Source organism: Musa acuminata, chromosome BXJ2-5, assembly GCF_036884655.1.
Source record: "Musa acuminata AAA Group cultivar baxijiao chromosome BXJ2-5, Cavendish_Baxijiao_AAA, whole genome shotgun sequence".
In the NCBI taxonomy this organism is placed as follows: Eukaryota; Viridiplantae; Streptophyta; class Magnoliopsida; order Zingiberales; family Musaceae; genus Musa; species Musa acuminata.
The window spans coordinates 46,746,238-46,766,003 of NC_088342.1; the positions used below are offsets into that span (position 1 = coordinate 46,746,238).

The window sequence follows — 19,766 nt, forward strand, 5'->3', positions numbered from 1 at the left end:
AAACTATTTGTATCGTAGATGTTTAGAGTACATTTATGGTTGTAGTTTAATATAGAAATTATTTGCAGGGGTTTTATGCAAAATCAATATAATTCTGTATTAGCTATAGACTTTATGGATTGCTCTTTGTTGTTGCTTTGTAAGAGCTATTATTATGGAGGAAGGACCAAGGCTATACTTCACACTATAGATTCAATTTTTTTAGACCAAATAAACAATTTGTGCTTGATAATTTTGTTTGAATCTGTGTTAAAATGTTAGCACCTTTTAATGAGAGATGAACAAGAGGCTTTGAGAATCCTTCTATTGGGGTTCTTGTTGTTGTGTCTAGAACTTATCCTCTTGCTGGGCTGCCATTTAAAGAAGAAAAAAGGGTAGAGCCACTTTGGCCCCGTCATCTTTTTTTCTTTGGTCGAGTTTTTTAATGTAGTTTTCACTTTTTTCTATTCACATTGGGCCTAACAGGATGTTGGAAGCATTTGCGCATTGAATGATTCCTATTCTATCATAATCTGAATGGTTGTGTTGTGAACTGACATATTCTGCAAGATGTGAAATGGTTTGAATGTGTGATCCAACGATGGGGTATCTTTTACAAGCTTTTCTTGTTTAGAACATGTAACGACTTTCCAACAATGTGAATTCTTACAGCAATCTTTGTCAGATTTACAGAGTTTCTTAGCATTATGTTGAGAACTTCTCTTTGACAAGGATCAAGAAAGTAGCTTGATGGAGTTAATTGTTCTCGGGAACATTTAAACTAACATTTATGTACTCATGTCTCAACATGTTCTACTGGTTCTTTTTATTTGCATTGTGAAGAAGATAGGTTTGCATCTTGCCGGTATTACTTGGATCTTATTCTTTGGTCATTCTTAAGACCTCGATACCCTTTGGTAGGTTTGGGAAAATAGATCAATTGATCACCTCTTTGTTTGATCCTCATTTCAATGTGACTAGAACAAGGGGTTGCATATGAATTCTTTGTTTGTTTTGTCTCTGCTTGTAACCTTTCATCGATTGATTGAGATTAGGCACCTACAAATGCTTACATATGAAATGTATCTGGAAAGTCGAAACATGATATGCTAAGATTTGTTGAAGCTTGCCTTTTCTTTGAGGCAGTGCATGACAAGGGCAGCAACAAAGGCACTTTATTCTGTGGCTTGCCCAGTATATGTCGATATGGACATTTGTTGCTTTTGAACATAGGAGGCAGCTTTTTTGTCTTTTAAGGTTTATTAGAGCCAATCCACACTCAAATTATGTTCATGTCATTTGTTGCTTTTGGACACAAGCTTTGTGTGTGTGTGTGTGTCTCTCTCTCTCTCTTGTCATCCTTGGGTGACAGCTGAACCCACAGCTCAGCTCCTCTGTCATCTCATCTGAAGTGCACTTCACATCCACCTTGATTCGGAGATAAAACCACATTATTCGAAGGACAAGGAGTAGAAGCTACTCCTTGCTTCTTCCACCTCAAGCCAATACTTGAATCCAATACTTGCCTCGCAACATCATCAGAGATCCATCCATGGACTGGTTGGTGCCAAAGTGACAATCTAGTTGAAGGCCAAAAGGAGCATTCTTCCCACATAAGTCATGATAAAGAAGAGTCTAATAGTCTATAATACATACACTAGATTTAAATGGCTTTCTCTGACCCAACACCATTGTGCAAATGATCTTGTCATCAACCATGTCGCCTGTTCCATATTCTGAGTCCGGTTCGGCCATGTCTGAGGCCGTGATTGGGGTTGGGTGGGGTGGTGGGTGGATGGTGAGGAAAGATGGTGGTGGTCGTGGTCGTGGTGGTGGGTTATACATACCAATCAAAACCAGCCTTTGAAAGCCGCATTCCTTCTCATCTTTAGCGTTCGTATGTGTACGTATCACCGGTTCGGCCATCGCACATCCACATCAGGAAACCGCACGGCGTTCCCCCACAATGCCACCAACAGCGGTGGGAAGCGGCTCTCTTCTCTTCCACACACACAGTGTTATAGGGCCTATATAGACCTCTCTCCTCGACTCCTGCAGATGATGCCAAAGCCCTCATCACCTTCTCTCTTCTCTTCGCCGACGGGAATCCCATCCCAATCGCTGACTCCCTCGCCCTTTGTTTCAGGTATATTTAATCCCTTATGAGTTGATTAGGATGATTCTTGTGGTGTGTGACCAAAACATCTGATCTTGAATGAGGCACCGAAGAAAATTTCATTGCCGAGGGTCATTTGATCGCTCTGCGTCTGTTTGTGTGCGTGCCCAAAGCTTTGGTCGTCACGGATTTCTGTGTGATCTAAGCAAAATGCTCGTGATTCGTGCACGGGGTACGTACGCCGGCTGTAGAAACAATAGGCATCCACCACGTGACCGGTGTGAGAACATTGCAACTTTTCCCTTCCTTTGGCTCTTTCCTCCGCTTGCAGAGGGTAATCATCATCTATCTACAGTGAGTTAGTACATCAATCTTACAATCTTAAGGACGAGGGAGAAAGGAATAGCCGCTGTTTATGCCCATGCTTTAGCCCTCCTTTGGAATCCAATGAACTCCCTAATGGCTCTTTAGATGTGTCATACAAGATGCCAATGCTGCAGCTTAAAATTAGGGTATCATATCATTCCTGTCTTTTTCTGTTCTTCATTGTGGTGATGGTGTATCGCCATCATTTCTTCTGTGTCAGAAGAAGAAAGAAGATCACATTCTTTTGTATCTACTTGTCCATGGATAATGGATGGACCATTGCCATCGGCAGGTTGGGAATATATGCAAACAGCTTTCGCTTTACATGTGACATGTGGTCATTTTCAATGCAAGAAACAAAATTCTCGTGGGTAGGAATTACAACCCAAACAAAAAGAGAAAAAGAAAGCTTGAAGTAGATAGCTATTATGTCGAGAATTTGCAGATTATATTGTTTGATTGTAGGCATACACTGGATTGCTGTATGAGTTTGCATGTGAGCTACAAGCTAAAAGGTCACGCTCGCAAGGACCAACTTAGAGGTACACCTTGGTCTGCATGGATTGTCTGGTGACCTGCATCTTCATTCTTCGATTCATGTCTCTGTTGGTACGTATGAATTCACCTGTGAGGGATGATTGCTGGACTAAATGGTGTGTTCTCCTTTAGTGGATGAGCTTTTGTATGCAGGGCTTTGTGTTTTTGTTGCTTGTGATGGAAATGTAGTTAGGAATGAGAAAACAAATGCGACTGGTTAAAGGTAAATTTAGTGGTACATGCATCTTGTGATAAGAATATTTGAGGAAGAAGGTTTTCATCTTATGGTTGTACTGATTTTTGTAGCTGTTTTTGTTTTGAGTAGAACAAAAATTTGTGTTGTGTGCTTCCACTCTGTCTCAAGTGTTACCTGTTCTTTGGAGGCTTTGATCGAGTACAAGCATTAGGTAGATATGAACAAGGGTGGCCAAACTCTGCCAGACCCCACCTGGTAGGTGAGTGGGAATTAGCCTTGCAACTTCCACTTCTCTCTAATATGGTTATGGTGATGATGATGATGATGATGATATATTATTACATGGAAGGTCAAGCAGAAAAAAATAAATTGGTGGCATCATAATACTAGACATTCTAATTAGCATGGATGAAAATAGGTTTTGAAGTAGTATAGATGCAGAAGCCAAAGTCTCTGAAGCAGTCTATAGATGCTGCAGGTGGATACATCCATCAATTATGCTTGTGCTGATCCATTGTTGGGTGGTGTAGCTTTTTGTCTCACATTGTTTGATATATCGTGGGTGTATGATGGGACTTCAGGGGGCATCTAGTTCATTTCAAACAATGGTGGGGTGGTTGGAAATCATAAGAGGGTCCCTGTGATTCTTGTCTCATGTAATTGTTAGATGTTTTGATGCACACAGCAATCTGGGTAGAGTAAAAATCTTTAGGTCTATTTGCCTTCTTATCTTGGATCATTCATGGGACTGTCAAGGATATGTACCAGGGACAGTCCATTCTGTGGCAGCTGCTGGTTCTCTCTTGAGGAGACCAGAGGCTATTGGTCATTATAACATATTGTAATACTGACATGATAGCAAAACCTAATTGTCAAATTACTGGTTTGACTCGTTTGGAAGGTCTGTAGTCAACAGGATTCAGAGAGAAACAAAAAGATGTGCTCTAATCCTAAGTCAAAGCCTAATTGTCAAATTACTGGTTTGAATCTTTTGGAAGTTCTGTCGTTAACAGGATTCAGAGAGAAACCAAAAGATGTGCTCTAATCCTAAGTTTGATTGTTTGTAGTAATTCTAAGAATTACTGCATCCTTTCCATTAATTTTCTATCAGTGATGATAGATTTTTTCTTAAACCATTTTAGAGAACAAGAATTATATCCTCACAATGGTATTGTTGGAGCACGAGAGAAGGAGCAAAAGAAAGTTTCCATAGTCCAGACAAGTAATCTCATCATAAAAGTAGGCTCAGCTCTAAGTTGTTACCACATGGTCCAAAAGAATGTTCCAATCATCCTTTGGTTCTTAATTTGATGGATGAGAATCCAAAGTTTCTTTTTATTTTCTATATTGCTGCTGGGAATCTTTTTCAGGTTTAGATGAATAAAGAAAACCTTTACAGCATGCAATCATTTTTTATAATTGGAGGTTGTCATGGTATCTGATTCCTGATATGTCCAGGATGAACTGTGACCTCCTTCTTTGGCCACTCCCAGGTAGTTCTACTTGTGACATTTTCTTGAAGAGCATGTGATATGCAAAGTTATCTTTGTGATTTCTCTTATGAAAGTTATGATAAACACATTTTGTTGCACTCTACTAGATCTTCCTTCTTCTTCCTCAAAGAACAGAAAGAAAATATATTCTGCTGCTGTATTTGACATCTCTTATCGACTTGATTTAGAAGCCTTGTCTGTGTTCCGTTAGTCTTTGTGTCAAATTTGCTGCTCTTTGAACATTTATATGATAGTAGATTTACTGATGAGAACTCCATTTGGTGCTTATAATTTTCTTTCCTAGTTGTCAATACATTTTATCATCTGTGACTGCACTGACCTCTGTATGCAATACATAGATCTGAAGCCTTAGAACACCCGATACTCAGGAAACTAAATCCAAACTTTGAGCTGTGCAGACCAACCTGATGGACACAATTCTATCATATATATGATTTGCAGCAATCATTTTCCTGACATTTAATGCCCATATATAGCTTACCTACCAGCAAGAAGCTTATTAATTGTGGTGTAATCAGCTGTGCAAACACTAGTCATCTTCCAAGCACACAGCAGTCCTTGGATCATGGTCAACCTCCCAAACATCAGCTAATGATTTGCCTTTGATTACAAGTTCTGTACTTCTAAGAATTCTTACATTTTGGCTGTCACTTGATCTAAGCTGACATGAACTGCTTTGTCTGGTTGTCATGTCTCATATTCTACACAGAAATCAAAAAGCAGCGGCTGTAACATCTACTACAGTCAACTGTTTAGGCACTGGCTTCTTTTTCCACATGAGCCCCACTCCATTTCACACCTTTCACCACCCTCTCTAGTCTGTACCACCTGCTCTTCTCTCTTCTGCTGCCATGGTGAGGAAGATCTGATGAATTCTCTTCTCTTGACCACCTGTCTCAACAACCAGGAACCTTGAACCAGGCCTTGATCCAAGGAGAGCCATGAAGCAAGATCTACCTGCTGCTGATAACAAGACCTCCTCGCCGGTCCTGCCTGCAGCTCGAGCCAGAACTCCCAGAATGAAGGAGACTCCAAGAGTGGATTCAGCAAATGGGGGCTCGCCAGGGTTGAAGGCGAGGCCAAAGCCTGCTTCTGTGGATGCAAGCGGCACCAACGTGGCTAGGAAATCCATCTTATTCAACAAGCTGAGGCCAGCCATCAATGGCGTTGGGGATCCAAAAGAAAGGAACCGTGAGGAAGCAAAGGTCGTTGGAAGCCAGGACGTCGAGCAGTATGCTCGGTTACGGAGGAGGGCAGATACAAGTTGCAGGGGATCCGAAGATGGAGCCAGTACAAAGATGAGAGAGTTGCAGACCAGACTTGATGAGAGTGAGAGACTGTTAAGGGATTCGCAGTCTGAGGTGTTGGCACTGAGAGCTCAGATAGAGAAGCTGCAGGTCTTAAATGTTGAATTGGAGTCACAGAAAAAGAAGCTGGAGGAAAGTCTCTCTGCTGCTGAAGCAAAGATCAAAGTTCTAGAGAAGCATGATCAGGTACATATATCTTTATTCCTTTCACATGCTAGGTAAGATCAAATTTGGCTAGAATAATCTTTAATCTTCCTTTGCATTCTCAGTTAATGCTGGGTCAAATTTGTTCAGCTTTGGAGTAGAATTACTGTAACCTAATGCCTATGGTGATTCTGGTATTATATGGATTAAATTTCCACAATTAAGGAAATCAAACATGAGGGCAAGCATTCATACCTGATTTATGTAGAAAACTCAAAGAGGCCTAGCTCCTAAATTCTTCGGTTTTCCTACTTTATGACACACTTCAAAGTTGGTTAAGTTGCCTGAGAAGAATGACCTTGTGTTACCTATGGAGGATGATGTTTTCCTTGTGATCCTCTCCAATTTTGTTAAAATTGAGAAAACTAGATCATTGACTTGCTCCCTTTCTTAAAAATAATTGCAGGTGGAATCAGTCATCAAGTCTGGATTTAGTAATGTGATGGAGGTTGTTCAGAAGAAGTCACAGAATGTTAAAGATAAAATTCAGTTTTCAGTACTGAAACCTCCCACCAAAGCTGTAGGGGTCCAATCAAAAGCTCTGGTCAAGAAGCCTGTTCCACCATTGCCAACTTCTCAAGCCCCCATTGCTGGGCCACCTCCACCACCCCCTCCACCTCCTCATGCTGCAGGAAGATCAAATGCAATGCATAAGCCTTCTGCATTAGTTGAATTGTACCATTCATTAAGCAAGCGAGACGGAAAGCAAGGCTCAATGGTTAATGGGGGTGCCAGTCCTCTTTCAAACAATGCACGTAACAGCATTGTCGGGGAACTTCAAAGTCGATCGTCTCATTTATTAGCGGTAAATTTTTCCTTTTTTTTCTTCTCCCGAAGAGAACACTGGCAACTATTGGAATATCATGTGTTAATTTTGATGCTTTCTGTTTATGCTTGTCATGCCTTTCTGTTTTCTCCTATAGATTAAATCGGATGTGGAAACAAAAGGGCACCTCATCAAACATCTTATGGAGAAGGTGCTATCAGCATCTTTCACTAATATGGAAGATGCCCTGAATTTTGTTGACTGGCTTGATGGAGAGCTCTCCACTTTGGTAAGGCTTGTATACAAATTGGTGATTGTGACACTTATACTGAAGGGTAAAATTCCTGTGTACTTTATGATATAAAGGAGATGTCAATGCATTGTTTGACACATTTTTGTTTTAGCTGAATATATATATTCAAAAGGCTGCTTTGCTGATCTTCTTCACTCTTTCTCACATTAAGCTGAATATACCAACAGGCATTGTATTCTTAAATCTTATATTTTGTTGTTTAGGCATACTTTAAGATTTTTGGATTCATTGTTACTGCATATTGTATATGCTTTATATGGTTCCGTTTTGATCTGATGTGCAGGCTGACGAGAGCGCTGTTCTGAAGCATTTTGACTGGCCCGAAAGGAAAGCTGATGCACTGCGTGAAGCTGCATTTGAATTCCGTGATCTTAAGCGGATAGAAGCTGAAGCTGCTTCTTTTAAGGATGACACCTCCTTACCATGTGAGGCCACACTAAAAAGGATATCGAACTTGCTAGATAAGTGAGTCAAAATTCATTCCCTTTTCTCTACTTGGATTTGAAGTATTTATTGGTTTGTGTCCAACATATTTCTTCCATGTATCCATGATAATGCTGAAGGTTGGAGAGAAGCGTGGGTAGATTGATTAAGCTGAGGACTGCAAGTATGCTTTTATATAGGGATTGCAGAATTCCGACTGATTGGATGCTCGATTCTGGGATGATTAGCAAGGTACTATTTATGTTCCTTCTGATCTCAAGTAAACATATGTATGTGATGATACACTGATGCCTGTGTCTATAATATGCATTTTCTCTAATGGAGTGAACAATTCAACGACTATACGTACAAATGCTAGTTCAGATTTTTCTTTTATATATACTCAGAATTTCACCAGCTTGAAATCATTACTTGGATGAGTAATTCTTCCTATTGTAACTTTCTTATGTCTATAAATTTGCTATAACGTTTTCCTATCAATGCTATGAGAGTTTCTAAGAGACTAGAAGCCTTTACCGAGAGGCAGTATTCAGTGTGCAATTTGTTGCAGATGAAGCAGGTTTCTGTGAAGCTTGCAAAAGTTTACATGAGGAGGGTGTCGATGGAGCTTGAATCAGTTTGGCATTCAGAAAGGGAGTCAGCACAAGAGGCACTTTTATACGAGGGGGTGCGTTTTGCTTACAGAGCACACCAGGCAAGTCATCAGACTTGATCTCCATAATTATCCTTCTCACTGATAACAGAGCTCTAAAATCTTTCAATTGTAGGCCCTTAGTTTGGTTAAGTATGCTTCTAAGTTTCTACTAGGATTTATGAGACTGACGCATTTACATAACCGATTCGTTCGAACAGAAAGGGGCAAGACATTACATAAAGAAAACAGTTCACTATAACCTAATCTGTTGTTAAAGTACAATAATAATGGATGTGAAGGCCTCAGTTCTTCTCTATGGTTGAATCAAAAGCCTTGGTGATACAGACCTTGATCTTTCAGTGCAGCCACATACTCTCTGAGCCTGCTTAACATAATTCTGGTCTTTGCTTGGCAGTTTGCAGGAGGGCTTGATTCCGAAACTATGTTCATCTTTGAGGAGTTAAAAACGCGGGTCGAATCGCAATGCAGAGGACAGTAGAGCAACTTCATAGTATTACTTACAGTCAGGATGTTAAAGCTGGTAGCCAAGGTGGAACCAGGTTCAACATCATGTAACTGTTGGATTGAGGTCAATCCTCTCAGAATAAGGTTTATATAGTAGTGATCCAACTTAACTGAGAACATCTTGCTGCACATCCCATCTCAACTAAAGTTTATGGCATGCTCCCTCACAATTGACCCAAAGATGACTCCAGAAGTGTTATTGAGTCTTCTCAAGCTATGGACAGAACAAACACAATGTAATTGACTGCACACATGGATGAGCTTTTCACAGTGTATTTTCCATATGTATATTAGTTTCTCAGCTTTGTGGAATCTGTGAACTTCTTCTTGCTGATGTATTGTTCACCCTCCTATCCATGTTTGTCATGTCACAATGTTTGTGATCCACTTGTCATTGAACTGCTGTTGTCTGCACCAGTCTCCTGCAACCATGATTAGAGAGAGAATGTGTGTTGCACTGTGGCAACAACTAGATTCTCATCTGTGCTTTAACCTGTCAGTTGTCACAAGCAGTGTACCATGAATGGCAAGATCTTTCAGCATGTTAGATTGTCGATGGCTGCTCCCACCATCTTGCCCCTCTCTCTATCCTTCCTTGGCTGCGTGCAACCACATGCTCCCACAGGGGTTGACCAGGTTAACAGCAGAACACGGTTGAAGAAGAAGAAGAAGTGGAGCTTGATGAGTTGGTAAGTGTAATGAGGTGGCCATCCAATGCCTTCTTTTGTGCCTTTCCCAGCTTAATTTACTCGACATTGACTCTTGGTGATGTCATAACCGTGGTTTGTGCAGGAGATTGAGTTGACCAACCTACAGCCGCCGTGGGTTTGTCACAGTTGCTTCCCCCACCTCCGTTTCCGATCTCACCACAGTGTATTCTCTTTCATCTATCGTCTAATTTAGGGGCTTTGTCGGCAATCGAAGTGCAGGTCGCCATCGAGGGGGGGGGGAAGCATTTGCGTGCTTAAGCGTGTGCCCGTCTTGGCGTAAGATCCGAGCCGTTCATTCATATTTTCCATCACGTGCAACACGTGCTACTATGGCCCCACCATCGAGTCAACGCATATCCCGAAAACCTAACCCGCCTCCGCTATCCATTGACTACGCCGTCCACCGAAACCAAACCCGGTTTTTTAGGCTGCCACTTGAGCTTATTATATCGAACCCAAACCGCTTCGATTCCGAGACGAGTCGAGTCGGGACCCAGACTCCCCTTGACCGAGTCGTGACTCGCCCCGTCTCCTGGTGGCGAAGACGAGCGATGGCTTCCTCCGCCACCGAGGGCGGGGAGGACCCCCACGACCGAGCGGCGGTGCTACAGGAATCCGTCGGTGGAAAGCGGCGGAGGGCTCCGTGTTCCCCTCCTCCCCCGGCGCCACCTGGCGCCGGGTGCGAAGAGTCGTCGCGGCGGGTGTTCCAGAAGCTGTGGACTGACGCGGACGAGATCGCGGTGCTGCAGGGGTTCTGGGAGTTCACGTCGCGGCGGGGGACGGCGCGCGCGGACTACCAGCACGACACGGGGCCCTTCTACGACGAGATCCGCGGCCGCCTCGGCTTCGACTTCAGCCGGAGCCAGCTCGTGGAGAAGCTCCGCCGCCTCAAGAAGAAGTACCGCAACACGGCGGGCCGGATGGCCGCCGATCGGGGCTTCGTCTTCCGCAGCCCCCACGAGAGGGCCGCCTTCGAGATCGCACGCAAAATCTGGAACCCTGTCTTCGCGCGCGGCCCCGACGGTCAAAGCTGCGATCCTGACGGGGTCGAGGCCTCCAAAGATGGCGGCTGGGACTCGGACCACGATTCCGGTCCGAGGCCTCGTAGGCGCCTCAAGAAGGGTAAGGAAACGGAAGCGGTGGCAACGCCGTCGGAGATGATCACCGCCGCGGCGAATCGTCCCGACCCCGTGGTGGCGCCTCCATCCATGCCGAACTCCGAAATGGCGGAGCAGAGCATGAGGAGCTGCTTCTCGCCACTGTTCGACGAGATACTCCGTTGCACAGGGATCGGCCATGGAGTGACAGCACTGAGCTCAAGGACACCAGCGGCCGCGGTGGGCGAGAGATGGAAGCAGCAGCAGATTCTAGAGCTGGAGGTGTACCTGAAGAGGCTGGAGCTTATCCATGACCACATCAAGTCGAAGCTGGAGGAGCTCAAGTCAGAGAGCAGCAGCTAAAACTAGAGGTCTTCTTGTTGTATCTTGTTTCAGCTCTAGTCAACCAAAGCACTGGAAGCAAACTTGTTCTTCTTCTTCTTCCTCCTCCTCCCTGTTCATACTCATCAAGGTCAGTTTCTTCAGCAGTCGAAAATATTACATGAAGAAGGGATGAATCTGAGCAAACAAAAAGGACAAGTAATAACTTGTAGCTTGTATGATACATTGATCCCAAGTTTGTTTGACTAGCTGCGTGATCCATGGTTCGATTGTCTGGTTAGATTGGGTACAGCTCTCTCTTCTCCTTGGAGGATCTAGGATGCTTGTTGATAAGATAAAGCTGGTTTTGGTGGGGGCAAACATTGTGTCCTAAGTTTGGTCTCACATGACAACAAGCAACACAAAACTTCAAACAGGTAGTTGTGGTGGATCACTACACTTTGCGACGTGACATCTATCTTCCTGAACAGTAATCGAACTGGAACATGCAGAATCTGCACATCACATTTGGCCCTCTCAGTCTTTATTCTTGCCAGAAAATGAATCATCTGTCATGAGTTGTTTCTTTGGTTTCCAGATGTTAGTCTTCCTTCTCTTTCAGGAACAGGTCAGGTGGTGATCTATCTACCTGCTGCTTCCATCCCATCTCTTCCCTCGTGTAATCCAATGAGATATGCTTCACCGCAGCGTTGCCTCCAGATTAAGTGGTTTGCTCAGTGAGTGCAACCCATGTTAAGTGTGATGTTAACTCATATTTTGATTGTCGAACTCGAACTCAATCCATTGGCCTATAGGAAAAACGAGAGATTCGATAAATAATCATGTAAAAATTACGTCGGGATATTTCCGATAAAAAAGTTTCTTCTTGCTTGTAAATGAGTATAAATTCAAAGAATTCGGATATAGGAACTTTTATAGTAAGTCAAGGGTGGGTTTGTTCAATCGAAGTAGGGGGTTAATCTATAGGATAGGAGGATCATATGAAATTATCAACCCAATAAAAATTTAGTGAGACATTCATGATGTGTTGTTTGATTACTTACCTCTCATCATATCATATGACAATGTACAGCAACAGGCACATGTTCTTGAATGATGGATAAGGAAGATGATAAAGAAATCCATGTAAAGAACATGTTGTTAGCTATTAAAACATTGCAATGGAAATTTTATTCGTGACATGAATAAAAGAACAAATTCCTCTTTTTCTTTCTCATCTTAGGAATGTATTGATGTCGCAGATGACCAAGCAATAATATCAAAGAGCGATATGTATATTAAAATATATTAATTTTTTGGATTGAATTAGTACTCGATCTCATATGCGTTGCTTTTCATCTTTAATTAAGATTTACAAGACAACAAATCCATACATGAATAAATGAAGATGAAGAGTTTCGAAAGGAATGATTTTATATTAATAATTATTTAAAAATAAATTACGATTTTTTTAACTTAAAATATTTTGAATTTGTGTTCGTGTGTATTATCTTAATCGATCTAACTCAAATTTATGGATTTTAAGGAAGCGTCCATTACCACTTAAATCTCTTCGTCCGGTTGGATGGATCGATAATAATTATGCATGTGGAATAACAATTGATATGTTATCTAATTATTTAAATATCTGAATTAATTTCAAGCACCTGTTTTTTCTTATTGTACAAGACTAAGATTAACTTATAAGGATCTGATGAGTATATTACTATTAATTTTAATTTAAATATTTTGAATAAGCGATTCACACTAAACTTCACGTAATTAATAGCTCAATTATCTTATCCTATCAAGCCGAGCAATAATTAGTATTTCGTAAGTCAAACCCAATATATATAATTCGAGTACCTTAATATTTAATAAATATAAATATATTTTAATTTTAATTTTAATCTTTATCACATACATAATATTCTCTTAACATCTCTCCTTAGCACTTTCTTTGGCTCAATTATTATTTTATTTAATTTTGACTCTAATACAAATCGATCAAAATTAATACATGTCAAATGTCAAATTCCATATCAATTCAATTCAATATTTTAAGCTTATTATATCGTAGGTTAAACCTAATGTATATGATTAATATTCTCCGAACAACGCGTGGGAGAGAGAGAGAGAGAGAGAGAGAGAGAGAGTGGCGTGTCAAACTGATTGCCAAAGACAGAACAAATTCCATGACCCATTGGGTGCAATGCCATCATCCCCTTTCCTGGCTACCTCTGCAAGACTCCGATTCAGGGGTCAACGGGTGCTTGGGGCTTGTGAAAGGAACCACCCAAGCTTCGGAATCACGTGCAATTCCCGTCATAAATCTTCGAGGAACACACCGCCCTCGTCCCATTTCCACAAAGCAGGCGTCGGTCATGCACAGTGGCATCTTCCGATGGTAGCAATCTCCTCCCATTGGGTCGGAAGCAACGAGGGAGCTTCCCTTCTCCACGTATAAATTCCAACCTCCGCTGGCAGTAACACAGCAAGCAAACAACATCTCCTCCTTGTGTCTCGATCTCGAGAGAGAGAGAAGTGGTGTTTAGCATGGGAGGAGGAAGCAAATCCTTGATCACCTTCCTCGGCTTCAAGGGGGCTGCAAGCCGTTCCCGGAAGAGTCACGAGGCTGAGCCGAAACCGACGCAGGATTCCAGAAGGAGCTACTGATAGAAATAATAGAAGATAAGAACAATATAATATAAGAAGCTTTATTGAAGTAGATAAACTTTAGTTTGAATACATTAACATGTTCCTCTCCTGATTAAGAGGAAGGATTTTCCTCAACAGAATAGAGGATTTTCCTCAACAGAATAGATAAGATTTCCTTATATAGTGGGGAAATCTGATCTTCTATCATGCCCCCGCAAGATGGTGCTCCTGACAAGGATACCAATCTTGGATCGGTAAGAAAGAGGCTTCGTGAAGATCGCTGCTGCTGTTGCTGCGATTGCTGTTGCTGTGATGGCACAAGCGTTCCCTTCATTCTTCTTAAGTCTGTCGAATGTTGACAGATCAGCGAAGACTACCGCGACGAGGAAGATGAGGATTGACCACGGAGCCTCTTAGGAATGCAACGGCGTTGGTCGCTGGCCGAAGGGTGAAGCTTCACTTTTCTCAGCGACATTGGTCACTTGCCGAAGGCAAGAGCGAAGCTTCGCTTTTCTCAACGACGTTGGTCGTGGTTGCGATTACGACGGCTGCGACGGTAGAGAAGAAATCTACAACAATGTTGCAGTGATGCTACTACAGCAAAGGAGGAAACTGCAACAGAGGAGGAAGCTGTAGTAGAAGAGGAAACTGTAGCAGAAGAGAAAGGAAAATAGCTACAACGACGAAGAAAGGTGGGGCAGTGCTCATGAGCAGCACTAGAGATGCCGTAGCGGAAGGGAACGGACGTTGGCGCAGAGTGGCAACACCAATGATGAATTGGCAGCGAGAAGAAAGCTTGCTCTAGGCAAGCGGCTCTGATACCATGATAGAAATAATAGAAGATAAGAACAATATAATATATTCCTCTCCTATTTATAGGATTAAGAGGAAGGATTTTCCTCAACAGAAAAGAGGATTTTCCTCAACAGAATAGATAAGATTTCCTTATATAGTGGGGAAATCTGATCTTCTATCAGCTACGAGGCAGACGCAGAAGCAAAGCAGCCGCGGACGAAGGTTCGCCGGAGCGACGACGACCTCGGTGGCTCTTGGATTGCGGAGCCTGACATAGACAGGAAAGCGGAAGAGTTCATCGTCAGGGTCCACCGCCGGATGAACCCGGAGCTGCACCTGGTCGCGGTGTAACCCTCCATAACGTTGTCTCTTCTCCGAGATCTATCTATTACGTACAAGAACCTGGTTCAATAGCAACAATGAAATCGACTAGTTCTCAGTTTGTAGAACTTATAGGGATAATTATACCCATATTTTCTTCCAAAATAATGATAATAAAGAGAAATGTGTTCATATTTATCTGTCCATAGCCTAAAGAGGAAGAAAGAAAGTAGTCTACCTTGAATGATTCCTCCTCGGCAAGGTGTGAAGAAGAGTGAGTTCTTGCTGAGGAGATGAGACCTCCAAACCCTGCGCAAGTACGGAGATTTAGCTGAGCCCAAATTACGTGGAAGTTCCCAAAACCAGCTGATATATCTTCCGTACGTACGTACGCCAAGACCAAATCCTGTGGTCTCGCAAATCAAAGTGCAGTAGTAGCATGCATGGCCTGGCATGATCACCGCCGATTCATGGGGAGGTGACGCCGTGCTGCTACGTAATGATGCAGCCGACGAGAACGAAGTACTAAGAAATTTGGGGTGACATGACACCTGACTTCCACGTGAAGTCTCACCGCCGGCGTCTTTCTCCCTCGACGAGCACTAATTACAGGAAAGAGCAATGCTTTCCGTTACCTGTTCTTGCTTACCCGCAAAGCTACCTACAACTGCATTGGATTAGGCTCGGGTGGGACGCGTTATTCAATAAATAGCGGGAGCGGAGCGCCCTGCGGTTCATGTCGGGCTCCGTGGTAACCCACGGGCATTCGACGGGGGAGGGCTTAAGCCTCGAGCGCCCTCGTGCTGTCGCCGTGGCTCATGGGCGTGTCTGCGTCTGCCTTGGTTACCGGAAGCCTCCAAAAGCGTTGAGGACCGGCGCGCGTGCGCGACGAGACCACGTACGGACACGGATCTCCTTCCGTCCCTTCTGCTCTCTGTTTCGGTCGGGCATGAAGAGGAGGGTGCGCCGCTCGTGGTAGCTCAGGAATTAAGGATTTCAGGCGCCCGGCTTACCTATCGAGGGAGGAGGAAGCACCAAAATTGGTGGGAAATAAAGTCGGTTTTACGAGCCAAAATTTACTGAAAGGTGCATTCTTTCTCTGCCTCTTACATTGCTCTCTGTTGCATTCTTGCTAGAGAACAAGGAGTGTTTTGGGGAAGGCGCGAGCCCCCTCTTGTTTGATTTCTGCTCCCCTGCTTTGCTTCAGTGTTGAGCATCTGTATCTTCTCTGGACTCGAAAATTTCTTGGACCTTTGTGCTCCAGTCGGCCGCAGTTGTCTCCACCGCGCACAAGACGGCGGTGGTAGGTCATTGTTTGGTTCGTTCCCTCTGCCCACGGGATCGTCTCTCGAGCTTCTGATCTTTGACTTCACTTTCTCCTCGTAGATGACGCATGACTTTGCCTGTGTCCTCATATGGGGAATAGTTCTCGAGCTTTAAACTCTTCTTTCCGTTCCTCTTGCTCTCGATGCACGAAGCATTCCTTTCGTTGAGTTCTGTTGCCGACGTAGTCCGAGGCGCACCGCCGACCTTTCTTTTAAAGAAAGGCGTGTCCTTTGCCGAGCGACAGGGCTAAGGGCTTGCGAGCTTCGAAAAAGATGTCGTCGTCCGGGCCTGAACAATCTGGCACAGCGTCAGGATAAGGACCCAGACCACCGTGGACGCGAAGCTCGCAGCGGACTTCGAAATGCTTGGTGAATCCTTCGATTACTCGCAATCGGTTTATGCGCTCCGAGCGCCGCCCGCGAATCGGGGGAGGTGGGAGGGAGTTCGGGCGACGGAGGGGAGGGGAGCATAGTGGCTGAGGGTTGACTTCGCGCTTGCCACCGTTCTCCTCAAAAGCTGCACGGAGGCGGCCAATGAGGGCGTCAAGGGAGTGCTTCTCTGCTGGAGGAAGAGCCTCGAGAGATAAGGGAAGAGGCGACAGTAGAAGTCGCCTCGTCCAGGCGACCAGGACCCGTAGTGGAAGCCACCTCGTCTAGGCGACCGGGACCGATGATTCGTCTATGAAGACGAAGGTACGGCAGCAGGCACGCCGGCGACAAGGTGGATGTGGAGTATCTCGTTGATACACTCCTCGTCGGCCTCTCAATCGTGATGTTGTCGTACTGTTGGCGCTGATAAAAGATGAGTTAGCTGTCGCTGGACAACGAGGAACGGAAGAGAAATCTGCTATCAGTTTGATCGTGGACTTCTAACCCATTAAGCCAAGTGAGGTACCCACGACTGCCACCGGTGCTCTGCAGTCTTACAAGCTCACGGCCAAGCCTACAGCCAAGCTTAAATCTCTGCCCGGTGGGAGCATGCGGCGGCTGTGCAAGACGGTGGTAGAAGAGGTATTTGAGCTCACAGGGTACGACAGAGTCATGGTTTACAGGTTCCATGACGATGACCATGGCGAGGTCCTTGCTGAGATCACAAAGCGAGGCCTGGATCCTTATCTCGGGCTACGTTATTCGGCTACGGACGTTCCCCAGGCTGCTAGGTTTCTTTTCATGAAAGCTAAGGTGCGAATAATCTGCGATTGCCTTGCCGAACCGGCCAAGATTTACCACGACGAGAAGCTCCAATTGACATTACCTTGTGCGGTTCTACCCTCAGAGCATCACATGGTTGTCCCTTGCAATATATGGAGACAATGAACTCCATTTCCTCACTGGTTCTGGCTGTGGTGGTGAATGGAAGTGGCAAGGAGGATGATGACGATGCTGAGCCAGGGCGGCGGAACAGGCTTTGGGGGCTCGTCGTATGCCATAACCAGAGCCCGAGGTTTGTTCCTTTCCCCTTGAGATATGCGTGCTAGTTTTTGATGCTAGTGTTTGCCATCTGTGTCAGCAAGGAGTGTGAATCGGAGAACCTTGTGCACGAAAACTACAACACATAGTGCGGACTCGGACACTCCTCTGCGATTTGCTGCTCCAGAAAACTTCTCTGGTGGGCATAGGAACTCAAGAGTCCCAGTATCATGGATCTAGTGAAATGTGATGGTGTTGCACTTCTTTACCGGTGGATTCATGAATGAAGTTATATATGGTGACAGTCTTAGGCTTCAACGAATACTCGCTGATTTCTTGCTTGCGTCTGTGGAGTCCTGGTGAGGTTGGACACTAACGACAGCTTCTCACTCCCAAGTAAAGCCGAGAATAGGAATCTTTCTTGACAGCACAGATTCCTATCAGAGCATGTCAAGGTCTAAAATTGGATGTCGGAACGGGTCGATAACAACAAAAATTCGGTGCCGATCTTAGTTCTTTTGTTTCAGAATAACACATACCGGCAACGGAGTGCCGGAAGATCTGCTCGCTGAAATGTCGGGACGCAGCGAGGACCCGTCCGAGGAGGGCATTAGCCTTGTCGTTTGTAGGAAACTGCTGAGGCTCATGAACGGAGACGTGCGATACATCATGGAAAGTCGGCTTTCATCATCACTGTCGAGCTTGCTTCTGCTCCCAAGTCCGGAGGCACGAGGCATACGGCGGCGCCGGTGGAAGTCATGTTTGTGACTGCTGTCGCTAGATCGGCGGCGGTTATCCTTTGTTCTCTACTATTGTGTGGATAGAGCAGCCTATGGAGTTGTCAGTGCAAAATATAGAATGTGTTAGGAGTGATGGTATGTTTTTTCTGATGCTTGTCCTTTGTTCATGACACTGAAGTATGAACGTCGATGAAACTGAAGATTATACAACGACAATGGTCTTAGTTTGCATGCAATCTCACCTAATTTCGATTCCATTGATTTGCTCCTGTGATCTCTTCTTGTCGTACATCATGATAGAAATATAGCAATGGTTTGTGGTATTGTTTCATGTTCCCACTTCATTTTCAGCAGACCAATTCAAAATGATAAATCATATGATTTTAGTTTTTCAGGATAAACTTATAAGTTCATCATAAAAAAAGATATAAATTAATTTGAAAGTCAATAAGTCTAATATGTGCATTTCCCAAAGTTTGTTGTTGGAGAATTTAGGTATTCAGTTCACACATTTTGTTTGCTAGCACACGAAACACGGATCAGACTTGCACACCGGCATCCACGGAACGAGCAGTGCGTTCGGTCGGACGTGATAGGCCACTAGATCAGCCTCAGAGTTTGGTCAACGGTGCAGGTAAGTGGAAGAAGAAGGAGAGGCAAAAGCCGCCATCCATGTCAACGCACTTGTTAATGACGCAGATCGACGGCCGACCCGGCGGCCAACGTGGGACGAAGAGTAAAAGAATGACTCGGATTTGTTTCCTAGGTTTGGAACTGATGAGGATAATAATGGCGACAAGACTCAGGCTGACGTCAGCCTCAGATGATGCCTCACGCCTTGATTGACCCGACAACACATGGTCAAACGAACCGGAATGCCGGCCGAGGTGCATTAATGACCTACTCAGGCTCGGCCCTCCACACCACGCCAACGCCAGTGTCAGACGCTATCAGGAGTACGAGTCTGCCCCCTACAAGCGGGCACAATAAGCTTCTCTATAAATACCCTTGCATACTAAACGGGAAAGGGGGGAAGAAAGACACACAAAACAGACCTCTTCACATCACTTGACTTGATTGTTGGAGGGGTCGGGCCGAGTTCCGACCCGACCTGTGTGCAGGTATGAAGATCGAGCCACCTCTTTGCCAACGTCGTGGAGAGGGACCCTTCCTCGTAGGACGTCCCGGTGAGCCCCGACGTTGCCCGATCCACTCTGCCACCCCCATCGGCAACCCCGAAAGACCTTCCGCAGGATCCTCGCCATTCGAACCTGAAACGAGCCGTGTCGGCCCCAAGGCCATGGCGTAAAGTTGTTTACACGAACAGGAACACGTCACATCGATCCGTCCGAGATGACAGTGGGAGGTGTGTTAGAAATATTATAATAATGAATCTAGTCAAAAAAATTTATAATAATAATATAATAATAATAATATCGTAAATTTTAATTGTTTAGGATTGATTATGTGAATCTTTTATCTAAAAAA

At 44.3% G+C, this 19,766-nt stretch overlaps 2 protein-coding genes and 1 pseudogene across 3 annotated transcripts; all 3 read left to right on the forward strand.

The window, feature by feature from the left end:
• The first annotated feature begins 1,861 nt into the window (after positions 1-1,861).
• On the forward strand, positions 1,862-9,237 carry LOC103986262 (protein CHUP1, chloroplastic). 2 transcript variants are annotated; one of them, XM_009404214.3, is made up of 8 exons: positions 1,862-2,125; positions 5,616-6,201; positions 6,626-7,024; positions 7,143-7,274; positions 7,582-7,763; positions 7,862-7,973; positions 8,293-8,436; positions 8,792-9,237. In XM_009404214.3, the coding sequence occupies exons 2-8, from the start codon at positions 5,650-5,652 to the stop codon at positions 8,873-8,875; spliced, it is 1,605 nt and encodes a 534-aa protein (XP_009402489.2). In that variant the 5' UTR covers positions 1,862-2,125; positions 5,616-5,649; the 3' UTR covers positions 8,876-9,237. The 2 variants fall into 2 exon arrangements, with proteins under 2 accessions (XP_009402489.2, XP_064966136.1); XM_065110064.1 differs by lacking the exon at positions 1,862-2,125 and adding an exon at positions 2,927-3,070.
• Positions 9,238-10,162: 925 nt separating this feature from the next.
• LOC135611623 (probable transcription factor At5g28040) lies at positions 10,163-14,833 on the forward strand. Its single transcript, XM_065107257.1, has 2 exons — positions 10,163-11,052; positions 14,665-14,833. Exons 1-2 carry the CDS (start codon positions 10,163-10,165, stop codon positions 14,831-14,833), a joined length of 1,059 nt encoding a protein of 352 aa, XP_064963329.1.
• Positions 14,834-15,539: 706 nt separating this feature from the next.
• LOC103986487 (phytochrome A type 5-like) lies at positions 15,540-17,720 on the forward strand (annotated as a pseudogene).
• The last annotated feature ends 2,046 nt before the right edge of the window (positions 17,721-19,766 follow it).

What these genes read in the sequence shown, in the direction of transcription:
- LOC103986262 (XM_009404214.3), top strand. Translation starts at nt 5,650, where the DNA reads ATGAAGCAAGATCTACCTGCTGCTGATAACAAGACCTCCTCGCCGGTC. An exon ending in TTCTAGAGAAGCATGATCAG is followed by an intron (nt 6,202 to 6,625) that starts GTACATATATCT and finishes AAATAATTGCAG; the next exon opens with GTGGAATCAGTCATCAAGTC. An exon ending in TTGCTTACAGAGCACACCAG is followed by an intron (nt 8,437 to 8,791) that starts GCAAGTCATCAG and finishes TTTGCTTGGCAG; the next exon opens with TTTGCAGGAGGGCTTGATTC.
- LOC135611623 (XM_065107257.1), top strand. Translation starts at nt 10,163, where the DNA reads ATGGCTTCCTCCGCCACCGAGGGCGGGGAGGACCCCCACGACCGAGCG. An exon ending in TCGAAGCTGGAGGAGCTCAA is followed by an intron (nt 11,053 to 14,664) that starts GTCAGAGAGCAG and finishes ATCTTCTATCAG; the next exon opens with CTACGAGGCAGACGCAGAAG.